At 38.3% G+C, this 17,216-nt stretch overlaps 1 protein-coding gene across 3 annotated transcripts in view; it reads right to left on the reverse strand.

Moving 5' to 3' along the window:
* Positions 1-17,216, reverse strand: part of ERBB4 (erb-b2 receptor tyrosine kinase 4) — a 932,247-nt gene that overhangs the window by 37,299 nt on the left and 877,732 nt on the right. For 2 of the 3 annotated variants that reach the window (XM_079783180.1, XM_079783179.1), the window contains exons 21-25: positions 13,642-13,797; positions 11,297-11,372; positions 9,989-10,135; positions 6,925-7,022; positions 2,576-2,746 (exon numbers count right to left, since the gene is read on the reverse strand). In XM_079783180.1, coding sequence (XP_079639306.1) covers positions 2,576-2,746; positions 6,925-7,022; positions 9,989-10,135; positions 11,297-11,372; positions 13,642-13,797 — 648 coding nt within the window. Of the gene's footprint in view, positions 1-1,546; positions 1,625-2,575; positions 2,747-6,924; positions 7,023-9,988; positions 10,136-11,296; positions 11,373-13,641; positions 13,798-17,216 lie in introns of those variants that run through there. The other variant, XM_079783181.1, reaches the window with a different exon arrangement.

Consider the following 17,216-nt stretch of genomic DNA (forward strand, 5'->3'; position numbering starts at 1 on the left):
CTGAATACATAGACTTTGCTTTTCTTATTTAGTTGGTTGGTCTTCAACCAGATACCTTTGGGTGATTCTAAAAAGAAGGTAATAAGTGTTTACTTGCTGGGCACTTCAGATACTCTGCAATTTTTCAAAGTCATATGCCTAATAACCATCTTAGATAAATACGAATGTGTTTATTTTACAAATGAGGAAAAAAAGGTCATAAAGTTATTCAGAACATTACCTAAAGCTGCTTGGCTAGTGAGCAGTCACTAGCCAAGAAAACTGAATTATCTTATGATTTCAAAGTCCAAAGAATATTCTTAAGAAACATCAGATTAAAATTCACTTTAAGATGTTTCTTTACCACATAAGTGGTCCACAGATCTTAAAATTGAAGTAACCTATTTTCTAAGTATAACATAACTTAGCTTTATAGAAAAGAAGGGGGTGGGAGAATTTTCACATGTTAGAAATTACCATAAATTTACATAAAGCCCGATTGGAAAAAAATAGAATAACAGAGATGAGTAGTAAAGCTTTTTAATGCCTGAAAATGAAAGTGATATTTAAGCATAATTCCTTTAACAATGACCAGAAAAAGTAAAAAGAATACTTCAGATAATACTGTTTAAATAATAATGTAGAATAAGAAATGATGGGCTGAAGACCGAGTAATTCCTCCTGTGGGTTCTACTTTTTTCTCATTAATTCCATTTAGTTACCTTAAATCTTTATTAAACATTCCTTGCATTGAGCATAAATTAAAATGAACAGAAATTTGGAATTTGAGAATTCTTATGAGAAGAGAAAGATTCAAGCTTTTGGACTTTGTAGAATTTCATGTTAAGGAAGGAAAACAATTTCCTTTAAATTTCCCTGTTTTAATAAAAAGCTATAAAGTTGTCATATAGAATTATAAGTACCGAAGGCATAATTTGGCCATTTTGCTAAATGTACAGAGGAAAAGAAAGGTGCCTCTTTCATACATCTAACAACTGTTCCTTCCCATTAGAGACTGATTGTCAATATCTATTAGTTGATTTAATTTTTAAATCTTTTAGTTATATCCCCTCCCCACTGGGATGCAAGACATATTTTTCATAGAAAAGAAAAGTTAATTGAGGTCTCCACCACTGACTCTTTCTATATCAGACCTTCTAGGCTGGGCAAAAGGTGTGGGGCAGGTTGGGGATGCATTTTATAAGAAAATCACCTGGGAATTCCCCAAATAACATGTTGAGGTTGATGTCAATAAGAACAACCATATCATGAAAATAATACATTCTATTAACTCTGAAGCAATAGCTTGTGTAGTAGAGACCGACTGCATTCATTAGAAACCTGCTCTTCCATTTGCTATCTGTGTGACACTAGTCAAATAACATCACTTTGTGACAATTTTAAAGATGGGAACAATAATAATAGGATCTCATGGGACTGCTGGAAGAATTAGGAGACACTATATGTGTGTTGACACATAAGAAATACTAGGTATTACTTTATTATTGCTTTCAACTTTATTTTAGAGAATGAGCGGCAAGGTGAACGTTTTGTTATGCCCATGGTCAAGACAAATAGAATGCTCCTTGTTCTGCGAGTTCTAATGTTCTTAGATGGAGGAGGAGACATAGAGAAAAGAATTGCTCTTTAGGAAAAAAACAAAACAAAAAAACTTAGCATCATATTTATGCCTTTTCAATGGAAAAAAAAAAGATTACAGGCATTATTTTACTGCTTCTCCTTGCTATACAATGGCCAGTTCTTGGTAACAACACGTATACTGTTGTACTCTGTCTCTATAGTTGTGTGTCTCTTTCATTTACTGGGCACTGTTGAAGGCAGGAGGTATGTCAAAATCCTTTAAATCTCTAGTGTCTAATAATGCCTCACATGCAGAGATACTCAATACATGCTGAATGAATTATGAATAACATTTTAAAATAAACATATAAATGAATACATAGACAGTTTTCAGAAAAAGAATGGTATTCATAGAGAATGGGCTTAATATGATCAGTGAAATGCAAATTCTTTTCAGAAGTTTCTTTCAAAACTTAAATCTACATCTTGAAAATGATTAAGCAGTCTTCCTAATATTATTAATTTCATTCAAAGGATTGAACAATTTTCTCCTTCTGCTTCTACTGACAAAATATTTAATGTCTCTGAGTGAAAGAGAATTGTATTGGTATTACCTCTTGACTAATAAGTTATATCATCTTATTAAGAAAGAAAAGTAGAAAGCCCATCTTGATAAAAGATTTCATTTATTTATACATGTGCAGTTTTATTTATTTGAATTGGTTTTAGGATTTTAAAAATAATATTTGTTTTAACTTACTTAAGAGAAAGAAAACATTTCTCTTTCTGAAATCTTGAAGATATTTCAAAGTGCATATTGTATTGCTATACTTTTCTTCCAAAATTAACTATGTATGACAAGTTTATTGTAGCTATTTTTGGTATGGTATATGGTATGTTTTTAAGCTAGCAACCACACTGACTTGGGGTATAAAATTGTTTTGTAATTTTAGCCTTTAAATATAATTTCATTTCTCAGTAATAATATGATACTTGATATATAATTACTTCTTACCCTATTTGAGTCAATTCTTGCTCTGGACGTATAGATGGGAGGTGGGATGTTGAAAGCCTGAGGGACCAAGTATTCCTCAGCATCCATCATATCTTCTAAATCTTCTTCATCCAAGAGATTCTGAAAGAACTTACTGTCGTTTGGACTGGGAAGCTTCATACGATCATCACCCTAAAGGATTGTCCATGAGAAACACAAAAATTGATTCTTCCTTTTATCTTAAATACGTGGCCTTTGCAGTAAATTTATGTAACATCAAAACCAACGTTTGAAAATTCATGTACTCATGTAAAAAATAGTTCTTTAGCATAACTGCCAGCCATAAAGGAGCCTGTAATATGCTCAGATATGACAAGGAAAACACATTTAATACAAAAAGAATACACTAAATGCCATTAGAGATAAATAAAGCAAAATGCTATGTTTTGAGGAAGGCAAAACACATTTCAGATATGAGAGTAGTGGTCGGCTTTACTGCCAACATGGTGTCTGGGGTTTGACTTTAAGAATCCTACCTAATAAAAGAGTAATATGCAAATTGACCCTAACTCCACTACACCCACCAGCCACGCCCACCAACCACGCCCACCAGCCAATCAGGAGCAGATATGCAAATAAACCCAACCAAGATGGCTACAGCCACAGAGAGCAAGGTTTCCCAGGCAATGGAGGAAGTCAAGCTTTCCGCCTGCCCTTGCAGGCCTAAGCCTCACTCAAGCTACAAAGTTTCAATTATAGAAGGTAAGCAAATCCAAACAGAAATGGCGTCAGCCATGGAGCTGGAGAGAGCAGGCCAGGGTTGCCCCCGGCAATGGAGGAAGCCAAGCTTTCACCTGCCCTGGCTGGGCTAGGCCTCCACTCCAGGCTACAAAGTTTCAATTATAGAAGGTGAATTAACCCCAACAGAAATGGCTGCTGGCCACGGAGTGAGTAGGAGGCTTGGCTCCACTCCAGGCTACAAAGTTTCAATTGTAGAAGGTGAATTAACCCCAACAGAAATGGCTGCCAGCCATGGAGTGAGCAAGAGGCTTGGCTCCACTCCAGGCTACAAAGTTTCAATTGTAGAAGGTAAATGAATTCCAGATACCAGGGCCTCTGCTTGGTTCGCCAGGAGGGGTGGCCGGCCTGCAAACCACCACAGGCCCCTTGCTCAGGCCGCCCCATGCACCAAGGGAACCCCCATCCTGATCCGGGACACGCTTCAGGGCAAACCAGCTGGCCCCCACCCCTGCACCAGGCCTCTATCCTATCTAATAAAAGAGTAATATGCAGATTGACCATCACTCCAACACACAATATGGCTGCCCCCATGTGGTAAAAGATCCTGCCCCCATGTGGACAGAAGATGGCCACCACAAGATGGCCAGCAGGGGAGGGCAGTTGGGAGGCACCAGGCCTGCAAGGGAGGGCAGCTGAGAGGGACCAGGCCTGCAAGGGAGGGCAGCTGGAGGCGATCAACCCTGCAGGGGAGGGCAGTTAGGGGTGACCAGGCCAGCAGAGGAGGGAAGTTGGGGGTAAACAGGCTGGTAGGGAAGCAGTTAGGCATCAATCAGGCTGGCAGCAGAGTGGTTAGGGGTGATCAGGCTGGCAGGCAGAAGTGGTTAGGGACAATCAGGAAGGCAGGCAGGTGAGCAGTTGGGAGCCAGCAGTCCTGGATTGTTAGAGGGATGTCCGACTGCCCGTTTAGGCCAGATCCCGGTGGGTGGGATCCCAGATTGGAGAGGGTGCAGGCTGGGCTGAGGTACACCCCCCCTAGAGGGGTCCCAGATTGGAGAGGGTGCAGGCTGGGCTGAGGTACACCCCCCCTCCGTGCACAAATTTCGTGTACCGGGCCTCTAGTAAATAATAAAGGGCAATTGATTTATCAATCTTTGTTTTTAGGGTGGTTTATTTAATAGTGTAGAGTTATCAGGATGCATAGGCTCTATATTTGTCCTACAGCACACAACATAGTTGATGTGATAGCATTCAAAATCACAGCCCACATGGCATGTAACATAAATAGGAGTGGGAGAGTCACCCAAACCCTTGTTATACTCTTTCTTACTTCATCTATTTCATTTATATATTCAAAGTTATGTGATTTTTCTTTTGGTAAGTAGTTTTCTTATAAAAGTTAATTTGAGATAGATAGTTGGAGATCATTATCTTGTAATACCTAGCTTTTATCTTCATGTCAGACTATATATATGAAGATAATCACTACCTTGTTTTATTGAATGTAAGCCTGTCACCAGCCGGCACGGCCATGGCACACTCAGCCCCAAGGCGCCTTATGTGCCACACCAGCTCAGCCAGGTTCAGTGACCCTGAGAGGGGGCGGTGAAGGACTGAGAAAAGACAGACAAGAGAATGAAAGCTGGGTCTGGGTGGGATGCTGCTTCTCTGATGGAGAGACAGCGCCACGGACTACAAGCCGTGTCTTTATTTTATAGCCAGATGCCACGAGGCAAAGTAAGGTCGTGGTCAAGATGTTTACAACATTCTCATGGGTTTCGATCCTACTCAATTACATGCACCTGATCAAGCTTTGTTTACTTGGAGCTTATATCACTTAGGCACATGGGGCCATGTGTTCGGACAATAGGTTCAAGCTTACAACTACAGCTGTTGGCTATAATTGTGCTGGGAAGGCTCTGCCCTCCAAGCTGGGACTTGCACGTGGCTGTGAGAAGACTGTGCCCGCTCATTAGTCGGAGGCTTGAACCTGTCCATACACTGTAGCTGCTCTCCACATAAGCCAAGGTCTATTTGTATATGGTTTAGGTAAAAATCATCACAGAAAAATATTTTATACTTTTTAAAATTTCCCAATCCATTTTTTAAAATATATTTTATTGAATTTAGAGAGGAAGGGAGAGGGAAAGACAGAAACATCAATGATGAGAATCATTGATTGGCTGCCTCCTGCACACCCCATCTTGGGGATTGAGCCCACAACCCAGGCATGTGCCCTTGTCTGGAATCAAACCCAGACCTTTCAGCCCATAGTCCAATGCTCTATCCACTGAGCCAAACTAGCTAAGGCTCCCAATCCTTTTTTTTTTTTTTCTAGTGTTAAACATGAAATCTTTTGGCCTGTTATTTAATTTACTAGAGTCCTGGTGCACGAAATTCATGCATGCGGGGGGGGTGTCCCTCAGCCCAGCCTGCACCTTCTCCAATCTGGGACCCCTCAAGGGATGTCTGACTGCCTGTTTAGGCCCAATTGGACATTCCTCTCAGAATCCAGGACTGCTGGGTCCCAACTGCTTGCCTGCCTGCCTTCTTGATTGCCCCTAACCGCTTCTGCCTGCCAGCCTGATCACCCCCTAACCACTCTTCTGCCAGCCTGATTGATGCCTAACTGCTTCCCTGCCAGCCCGATTGCCCCTAACTGCCCTCACCTGCCAGCCTTGTCACCCCTAACTGCTCTCCCCTACAGGCCTGGTCCCCCCAACTGCCCTCCCCTGCAGCAGGCCTGGGTCCCCCGAAACTGCCCTCCCCTGCAGACCTGGTCCTTCCCAACTGCCCTCCCCTGCAGGCCTGGTCACCCCTAACTGCCCTCCCTTGCAGGCCTGGTTCCCCACAACTGCCCTCCCCTGCAGGCCTGGTCACCCCTAACTGCCCTCCCCTGCAGGCCTGGTCCCCCCCAACTGCCCTCCCCTGCAGGCCCCGTCACCCCCGACTTCCCTCCTCTGCCAGCCTGGTTACCCCTAACTGCCCTCTCCTGAAGGCTTGATGGCCCCCAACTGCCCTCCCCTGCTGGCCATCTTGTGGAAGCCATTTGTGTCCACATGGGGGCAGCCATCTTGTGTGTTGGAGTGACAGTCAATTTGCAAATTACTCTTTCATTAGATAGGATTTGTATATCAATTCATTTGAATCTGAGTTATGCTTAGATACTACATATCTCCCCAAACAAATTTAAAAATAGTTTTCTATGAAATGAAATATCAATATATTGAAGCTTTAATTCATTGTCTTCAATCATGAACAAGATTAAGATAAAAATCGACCCTTTTTTGATCTGAAAAGAGAAGATTATAATAATGAACATGACACACATAATGCTAACAAAAAGCAGAGTGCTGGAAGGCTAGTCTGAGGATTAAGGCTTTTTGTGTAGATGGATAATCATAATTATCTGGCTGTTCAATAGCAGAGGCACTTGAATACTAAGGGAAGGTGCTTAGAAGAATTCTGACATCAAGTAAAAGCTCTTTTCCATAAGTCATTTCACATGATATTCTGCTTAGTTAATCTATTTGTGAGGGTGCTTTCCACAGTTTCAAAGCCCAGATATCACTCATATTTGGAGTGAGTTTGCCATTGGGAGATTCTTAAAAATCTAAGACATATGTACTAACCTGAATAACTAAATATCTTTGAGGGTCCCGAGCCATCCTCGAAAATTCAGCAGCCAGTTCCTTAAATTTAGGTCTACTGTCAGCATCAATCATCCAACCTAGAAATTCACATGCAATAAAAGTCATAATCAGGAAGAAATGGGACATGGAATTTATGAAAATATAGGCTAAAAATGTTGTTTTTACAATAATGTTTTGAAAAACAAAGAAAGTTAATGAAAGAAACAACCCAAAAGGCGAGGGTTCTACTTCAATCAGTTTGTTGACACAACTAAACGTAATGTATTGTAGAATAACATAAATTTTTATTTTCATGATCTAAATTAAAATTGTTTTCTTCCTACAAATATATAGAACCTAGTTTAACTATACTAACTTACAGAGTTTCAGATCATTTTTTCTTAGATATAGAGAGAATTCTCTTTTAAAACTTGCCTTTGGTGGTTATAGAAGAGGTGATTGGAATATAATTTATTATTCTGTATCAGGAGAGTCATGGAATAAAAACTTTGGTTATAATGTGGTACAATAGCACAAAGGGTTAAAAAAAAAAAAAGAAAGAGCAGAAAGCAACTTTTTAATGGTACCTTTTTCCTGGTTGGGGGAAATAAAAACCACAACAAACTACTGTACAGTGATTGGTAACGTTTGTTCAGCCATCACCATTAGCTTATTTTAGTACTAGCCTTTTCAGAATAAAAATTCTCTTAGCAATTTTCAAGGTATGCCTAGCTGTGAGTCTAGCTAAAGTGGGTCTCATCTCCCCAGGCTCTGTGTAGCTGATGCGATGACAAAAATAAAAGTACCAAGCTTTCCTGGATTTTCTTGCCAAATGACCCTTTTCTTAGGTATTAAAACTCCTAAAAGCAAGGTAAAACTCCCTATTGGGAAAAGTTTTCTTAATTTTTCATTATTTCATTAGAGTATCTAAATGAAGTATCTAAATCATCCTGTATGCTAGGTATGGGATCAAATTATATAATGAGTGCATGTTTTTAAACATTCTTCCATAGACGACTTCTGGTCATTGATTGATCCAATAGAGCCATATAGCTCCTTTCTCTTTTGTCTAGGAGTTCAATTTTTATTCTTTTTCTGGAAAGTCTTTGGGTGTCATTTTGTGTATTATTAATTACACGTAAATTTTATTTCTTCTAACAAAGTTGAAATGCTCTGTATTCTACATGCATCCATTGGGGGGAAACAGTAATACTTTTGATGCCAAGATGCTAATAAGAAGATAGTGTTTCTGGAACACATTGGAACAAAAAAAGGTTAACTTCACAGCGAGGTTTCAATTTCTTTCTAACTAAATATTGAGTAAATAGAACTATGCTTAGAGAAAAGGGCATGCTGACCTGCACTGGGAAGCACATTTTTTATTTCTTCCCTCACTGTCAGAATGTATCACACATGTCATGAATATAAATAGGGTAGACCTGGGTCCAAAGTCTCTTATTAATAAGATGCTTATTCACCTTCACCAGTTTGTTTCTTTGCTAATCCTGTGCAAATCAAAAGGGGAAAACCCCAGATTACACAAGAAAGATTGCTGAATGTTAATCTCACTTAAATTAAGTCAAAAACTCCAGAGACTTTTCTAATTCTATTTAAATTAAGAGCCTCGGCTTCTAAAACACGTGCCTAGGCATAGAAAGGAGAAAGAAAAGTAAGAGTTAGACATAAACAAATGATCAAATTGAAATAAGTAAACATGCGTAATCTTTTTAGTTCAATATAGATTCATGTCTACCCACTTCCCCTCTGCCTGGCTCATTTCCTGTGGCCAAAAACCCATTTCCATGCCATTCATTTTTAAGCTATCAATTTCAAGCTTTCTTTCTTTGTATTTAGACTAGAGGCCCGGTGCATGAAATTTGTGCATGGGGGGGTGGAGGGAGGGTGTCCCTCAGCCCAGCCTGCACTCTCTCCAATCTGGGACATCCCTCTCACAATCCAGGACTGCTGGCTCCCAACTGCTCACCTGCCTGCCTGCCTGATTGCCTCTAACCACTTCTGCCTGCCAGCCTGATGAACCCCTAAACACTCCCTTGCCAGCCTGATTGATGCCTAACTGCCTGCCTGATTGCCCCTAACCACTTCTGCCTGCCAGCCTAATGAACCCCTAAACACTCTCTTGCCAGCCTGATCGATGCCTAATTGCTCCCCTGCTGACCCGATTGCCCCTAACTGCCCTCCCCTACAGGCCTGGTCAATCCTAACTGCCCTCCCCTGCAGGCCTGGTTCCCCCCAACTGCCCCCCCCCATGCAGGCCTGGTCCCCCCCAACTGCCCTCCCCTGCAGGGCTGGTCCCCCCCAACTGCCCTCCCCTGCAGGCCTGAGTCCCACCCAACTGCCCTCCCCTGCAGGCCTGATCGACTCCAACTGCCTTCCCTTTCAGGCCTGGTCCCTCCCAACTGCCCTCCCCTGCAGGCCTGATCAACCCCAACTGCCTTCCTTTTCAGGCCTGGTCCCTCCCAACTGTCCTCCCCTGCTGGCCTGATTGCCCACAACTGCCCTTCCCTGCCGGCCATCTTGTGGCCACCATCTTGTGTCCACATGGGGGCGGCCACCTTGTGTGTTGGAGTTATGGTCAATTTGCATATTACCTCTTTATTAGATAGGATCATTTATTTAGCCTGGTTCCTATAACAATAAAAGCATAATATGCTAATTAGACTGATGTCCTTCCGGGCGTCCTTCCTTCCAGACAAAGCTGCAGCCGGCGGGGGCCCGGGCCAAGGCCCTTTCAGAATTTCGTGCATCGGGCCTCTAGTTTTCCTATAAAATTACTAATATTGTGACTAGTTACATCTCTTTATGTAAGACAATTTGTCATGGAAATGATAAAAATCATATAATTTGACTTCATACCACAGAAGCATGATACAGCTTCATTTTAATAATGATCACAAAAAACACAGGTGTTTACATGTTGCTTCCATAATTATTTTTGAACTTTTATATTTATCAATATACAAAAACATTATGCAGGTAGATTAATCTGTGCTATCACTTTACTAAGAATGATGATGGTGGTGATGAAATTATTTTGCTGTCTTACATTTGACCATGACCATGTAAACGTCAATAGTGCAGATAGGAGGCTGGGGCAAACGTTCTCCTTTCTCTAATAAATCAGGGATTTCTCGGGTTGGAATTCCATCGTAGGGTTTTCCTCCAAATGTCATCAGTTCCCATATGGTGACTCCTAAATTGGAGATCAAATTCTTATGTAAGCATATTAACAACGTATTTTGAACAATTGAGCAATACACAAGTGGCAAAGGAATACTCCCCAGAGGGCAATCAAAAATAGATTTTAAAAAGGCTCTTCTGATTCCTCTACTCATTTTTAGACACCCAATGACAAAATCTTTGTAAGAAATTTAATTATTATTATCTTGAAATTTTCAATGGGTGGCAAAGACAATTCAGGATGGATATCAGAATAAAAAGTCTGTTCCCCATTTATTACTTATAAGTAATGCTAATGTTTGCTGACCCAAGTTAAGTTTCACTATACCACATTAGAGCAGATAAAACAATCTATTTACTATATACATGTGTATTCAGCACCGAGTAAATATGATTGCAGGTAAAATCTGATATTGATTAAATTCAAGATTAACATATTTGCTATTAAAAGTTCTAAAGGCTAAGCTGGTGTTCCTGAATGATTAGCTTTTGTTAGGGTAAATAATTATGGCTCCCCTTTTTAACTAAAACAAAGATAACAAGTGGAATAAAAACAGGTTCATTTCTTTAGGACATATGAGAACCTGAGTGAGGAATAATTCATATGTAAGATATTATACATGTGAAGTGGGGATTACAAAATTGAAAGAAATTAATAATCATTTTTTCTTTAGATAATAAAATCACATTCTTGAATCACCAGAACATTGATTTTCTTGGTAAAAGCAAACACCTAAAATATTAGCATGCAGATAGCCAGCTTTAATAATAATAATTATTTTGATTTGAGCAATAATACATATATTAGAGATCTCTTCTTCATTATGATGTATAATTAAAATATATAGTTTTCCTGAGGATAAAGACTCTAAATTCAGAAATAGGTATCCGGGCACAATAGTATTACCAAGAGAAGTGTCACTGATGCATATATTCAGTATCTTTTCATGTAAAACCTATTAATTAAGGCTATGTTTTCTTTTCCACTGCCATCTGTAATAAATTATTTATTCAAATTGAAGTCTTTTTAAAGCTCATAACACTTTTATGAATGAAAAAAGGTGTTCTATGGAAAGTAACCTCACAGGGCGATCTGATCATAAATTTCTAATTGGGCTGCTCATGGTGGGTAGTCATATCTTAGGCATATAACTTTTTAGTATCATTTATTTACCATAGCTCCAAACATCACTCTGATGGGTGAATTTCCTATAGTGGATACACTCCAGAGCCATCCATTTAATTGGCATCTATAGAGAAATAAAAATGTAAAAGTTTTATAGTTATATAAAATATTTTCTATATTGATTTCTTAAATGTGAGTCTTGCTTCAATTATATTTTTGACTGTGTGTATTGCAAATGTAAATATGTTGTTTTTCAATACAGGGAACAAATAAATTGACATTTATAAATTCTTAAAATGAGTTTACTTAAAGATACATTTATTTTTTTAAAATCTTCATAAACAGAGAAAACTAAAATAACAAAATAAGCATCACTTTTTATAATTCTTAATTTATGTAGTAATTAAATTTAGCTAATATTGTTTTACAATTCTCAACACCAACACATGTACTTCTATAAAATGGGATCATATTAAACCCCCCCCAAATCAGATTCCTTGAATTCTCACTTATCCCTTCTCACCCTCAGACAAATGCCAGCCCACCAGTAAAATAGACTCTCTACACTTGCCCCCTTCCCTCTCCTTTCATATAATTTTGTCACTAAAACACCTAATAAAATGAAACCCAAAGTTAGTCTTGCTCTGGTCCTCAACCCCAAATGATCTCCCTCATCTTGATTAGCTAGTATTGAAAATTTGTACCATTTTCAGTACAGACATTATATTAAAGAATGTGAGGGAATCAGTACAAACCCACCATCACTACAAGCAAAACAACTCAACTCACATACCATGCTGCTGATGGGTCAGCAGGATGAGTTTCACTATGAAGAGCAGCATTATATAGCTGAAAATATGACTAGATTCTATGGAATAAAGATAAACACTGCTACTTGGCAGTTGAAAGCTTAAAACTAAATAGGCCTTTGAAAGCATGAGGTTGGCTGCTCACCAAGGTGATTCCAAGGTAACTCCATGACAGAATCATGGCATTCAGTGAAAGGGAACAGAAGACACATTGAAAATAATTTCCCTATGGGCAAGGAGTTAGCTGACTTTATGGATTGCGGACATTGTGTTGAAGAAGTAAGTTTAAATCACAGGTGGCTTGATAAAGACTTAATGGTTACTAGGCATTTAAAGCTATAATGAATCTTGCTTTAGACGAATCTTACAGCTGTATGTTCTCAAGACAAGTGAAGTCATGTGATTTATAGACTTTTGCTCCTGTGCAATCTTGCAGTGAATTTCAAAGCTGTGGTCTCAAATTGCTGTGATAGGGTAATAAACAGGCAAAATAGGCTAATAAAATCAAGGAAAAAGCCAGATAATACTACAAAACTGCAGTTGTATTTTTAAAAATAAATTTTGTATTCTTGATAATATTTGAATACATATGGTTATGTAAGAACTGAATATAAAAAATCAATGATAAACCTTTAGAAGCCTATCACTTCAAAATATTTATAAAATATATTTGGATGGTGCATGTTGAATAAAACATATAATAAACATATTATTTATATGATGTATGAATGACAATTTTTTGTTAGTAATAGCTTTGGGTCACCAGAAGTTAAGACTGCATTTTTGTTTTTTTCATATGGCTTCTCCTTATCTAAGTTTCCCCAATTCCAGCTAGAAGGACCTCCACAAGAAAACTATACTGGTTGGTTAGCCAAGAATGGAAAAAGACAAAACCTAAACCATGAACATCTGGTGGATTAGAGAGGCAGGACCACAGGTGTCAGGCAGAGCCTGGGGCTGGAGGGTCAGAAAAGTTAGGAGAAACTGTAGCTATTCAGACCCCTTGGGATATGGGAAGTTACATTTTAGAGGAAAGAGTCAGGTAATAAATAAAGTAAATTGATAACGCCTACACTATGATAAAAGCTAAAAACAAATAAGTCAGATAAGAGGAATCTGTTTTATCTGTTATAAGAGGATTAGAAGTTAAATAGGATGGTCAATCTTCCTATGGTTCTAGGTAAGCAGCCAAGCTTCTCGCCAGCCTATGAGAGAGAAATTGTATCCCATGTAAGAGTCAGTTCTATGCTTTTAGGACCAATGCAACAATTTTTACAGCCCTGGATTAAAGTTTAATTTCTGGAGTCCCTAAGGACCCACCCACTTTCCCACACTGGACCTGACATAAGGACTGCCTGGGTCCAGGCATGCATTGTTTTATTTGAGCTACTTTTGAGAAAGAGAAGTTGGCAATATGTTCTCTCTGTATATTTTCACCCTGGCAGGAGAAAATGTAAATGGTAGAATTGGGATTATGTAATCTCTTATTTCTCAGGTTTATTGGCTTCTTCCTCTAAAATATAAGTAGATTAAAGGATACCATAATATGCTTACAAGCAACATTGCTCTCAAAAAGATACTCACCTTTCCTCCATCAGCATTATACTCCTTTTCATCTCCTTCCAAGAGTCTGGCTAGTCCAAAATCTGTGATTTTCACATGGTTTGGAGATTTCACTAAGACATTACGGGCCGCCAAATCGCGATGAACAAGCCGTCTTTCTTCCAGATACATCATTCCCTGAAAAACACCAAGTTCCCCAATGACAGTCAGTTAATGCCTCGTCTTTTCTGTTGACTAAAAGGGCATTTTTACCAATTAGTTTAAAATGCTTAACTGTTCTAAGTGAAGCAGATTCCTGGAATATTTTCAATATTAGGGAAAATCTGGGATAAAAAAGTGAACAACAAATAGCTTTTTGCATTTTCTCCCTGAATTCCTATAAAGAAGAATAAACTACGGGCACACAAGCTAAATGTTAGTTCATTTTTTCCCTAGAGACTTGATGTTCTTTTGCAAACACTCTCATTACTGAGGTGTGCAGGTGTCTTCGTAGATAAGCTAACATATATTTGGAATGATCCACATATTCCTAATTGTTTTCTTCTCAATAACTCCTGTGTCATGTCATCTTCCCCATACATGCCTGCTCCAAACAAATACAACTATCCATAATTTTGAAAGGTATTTCATATAAAGATTTGATGGTGCCAAAATCACCATCATAGATTCTATCAAGTTTGCAGAATTAGATTATTCTTATTAATTATGCAAAAAGTGAAGAATACCCTGCAGTCATTAAAAGCCTGTAATTTAAAAGAGGCTTCAATGACATTTGTAGTGTTTATAAGAACACATGAATGAAATTACATAGCTTAAATGATCTTCAAATTAGCTTTTAATATGTTGTCTTCATGAAACATATAGGGTAATTAAAAATAAAATGTATTGCTGATTGTCATCAAGAGATATAGCTGGCTCACCCTACAATATAACATGTATATATGTGTATATATACATATGCATACAGATATGTATATATGTTATATCTACATCACTTATGATAGATAACATATATTAGTATTTACAGAGATTGTTAAAATTTCATAGAAGCAATAATTACTAATGGTTACCTCAGCAGCAGGGGAACTAAGAGTCATTATACACTAGCTTTAATGAAAAGGTTGATATAAAGCCAAGGAAATGAATTCAGAGGCCTAGAGTGAATATATTTTGTTTAAGTAAATATATTTTTATTAAAGAGTTAGAGGGTATTCTTTATTGGAATATTTCCGTGGTAAAAAGAAAAGGTTGTCATTCCAAAGCAAATCAGAATTTTTGTAAATGGTTAAAGCATACTCTCATGCCAATTGCAAATCAATGCTGTTGGCAGTTCACATTACAACTTCAGGACTTCGAAGGATTAATGGTTTCTGATATCAAAACAAAAGCTGTGGAAAACAGACACATAAATCACACAGGTCAGAAAATTATGAACTGTATGCCCAGTGTAGTGTAAAGAGAAGATTGCTTCAAACAACATCATGAGCCAAACTCTATATAAATGTCCATTAAACACAACCAGTGGAGATAGTGCCTGAGATGGTCCAATCAGTCAGCAGTTGGTGACACCACATGTATTACTGTTTTCTGAAATCAGCCCATGACTGGGATTTATGGGGGGTTTGCCCTCTTTTTTAAATAGTGCTTTCTATTTGATTATGCCAAATTGGACATTCCTAGAATAAAGTGAATCTGAAAACATATAGCCCTTAGGAGACTTGAAAGATCAAAAAACAACAACATCATATTGCCTAAGAGATAATCATCATTAATCTTTGTCATTCTAAGAAATGTCTACAATAATATTCATTATTTTCTTTCTTACCACACTCATATCAGAATATGGAAAGCGTGTAGGCAACTTACTATTCAGATCCACACACAACTACAGGACACAAATACTATGTGCCTAGCACTGTGCTAGACACCAGAGAGACAAGGAGTCAAAGTCTTTGCATTAAAGGAGGACAGAGCTAAGTTAATAAAGTGGGCAGATGTGGAATACAAACTCCAGTGGATCGGCGTGATGCATGTAAGGCATATAAGCAGAGCTGTATCTTAAGGACTGTTTGTAGTACAGCCTAGCAAGCCTATATGAGAGAGAGGCTTTAAAGAGATACTGAGTGATAAGTAAGACTTGAATAATAGCCACCAGTTGGACAAGATGAAGGCAAAACTGCAGATAGAGAGAACAAGTACAGGGGCATCAATAACAATGCATACTAGGACAAAGGCATGTCATTCTGTATTTCTGAAGAATAATATATAAGGGAAAGGGAACGGTGAGTGATGAAACAGAAAAATTGAGGAGAAACTAGACCCAAGAAGGGTCCCTTCCCTGTCATGGTAGAGAATTTGGCCTTGCATTTTGTGCAGCCTTCAATGTAGTGATGCTGAAGTTGTTTGAAAAAGGAGAGTGAGGCAATTATCCGTGTCCTGAGGATAGATTGGACACAAATATAGCTGAAGTCAGGAGCCACTGCCACAGCCCAGAAGAAAAGAGATGAGAGTGTAAAATAAAGGTTGCATACTGGCAGTCTATGTGCTACACCCATTTTTCATATATATTTTCAGTTCCCATACCAGGCAAGTTTCAAACATTCTCTTTAGCTAATTATTAGATGTACCCCATTGAGAGCATCTGGCCTTCTGTTTCAGGATCCCACTATTTTGCTAGTATCCTTTATGATACTCATCCAGCTTCTACATACATGAGTGGGTGAATCTTCAACTAAACTAGGCCAGAAAGAATATTAGGAAATAGATTTCAAGGTACATTTTAAAATAAAACAATTATCCTTGTTAACTGACTGAATAATAAAAGATAATAACTTGAGAATAATTTTGGTTGTGTGTGTGTGTGTGTGTGTGTGTGTGTGTGTGTGTTCTATAATTTGGGTAGATAATGATTCCTTTAAGTAAATATCATCCTAATGGAAATGTCATGTATATATTTCTTAAACATGTGCAGGAATAATGATATATGCTATACCGATGGGGAACTAACATTCACCAAGACACTAATGACATATTCTACGTTACAAGCAAAATTTCAAAAACTCTAAAGTTCTTTGAAACTCCATACACAAAGCCTCAGCAGGTGACACAGTATCTTGAACCTCAATAATATTTATCCAGAAAATGTATTTTCTTCAAAATAATGAAAAGTCAACTCAGGAAACCAGATGACAACCTGTATACGATTTTCAGTACCCACCTGACCATCATTAAAAGAAATAATAACAGAAGCATCTATGTTATTACCAAGCCATCAAAATACATTTGTATGGTTGCTTTGTGACTTGAAACATCATTGTACAAATGCACACTTTAAATCCTTAATTTTGAATGCCACCTTAGTTCTACCTTCACACCCTGAAGTAGAGTGCTGAATCGTCTATGGATTGCTAACAACAGGTTTCTGCACATCACAGTCATGAAGATAGGATTTCTTTACTTGAAGTTCTCATTAGAGTCATATTCTCTGCTAGACTCCTTCAAAATGAAATCACTCCTTAAATCAGAACGTATTGCAATTATGGAGGTAAGTAGCTATCAGAAACAGACAAAACTAAACTGATGTCCCTTAAAGTTCA

This window comes from Cnephaeus nilssonii (assembly GCF_951640355.1).
Source record: "Cnephaeus nilssonii genome assembly, chromosome: 10".
In the NCBI taxonomy this organism is placed as follows: domain Eukaryota; kingdom Metazoa; phylum Chordata; class Mammalia; order Chiroptera; family Vespertilionidae; genus Cnephaeus; species Cnephaeus nilssonii.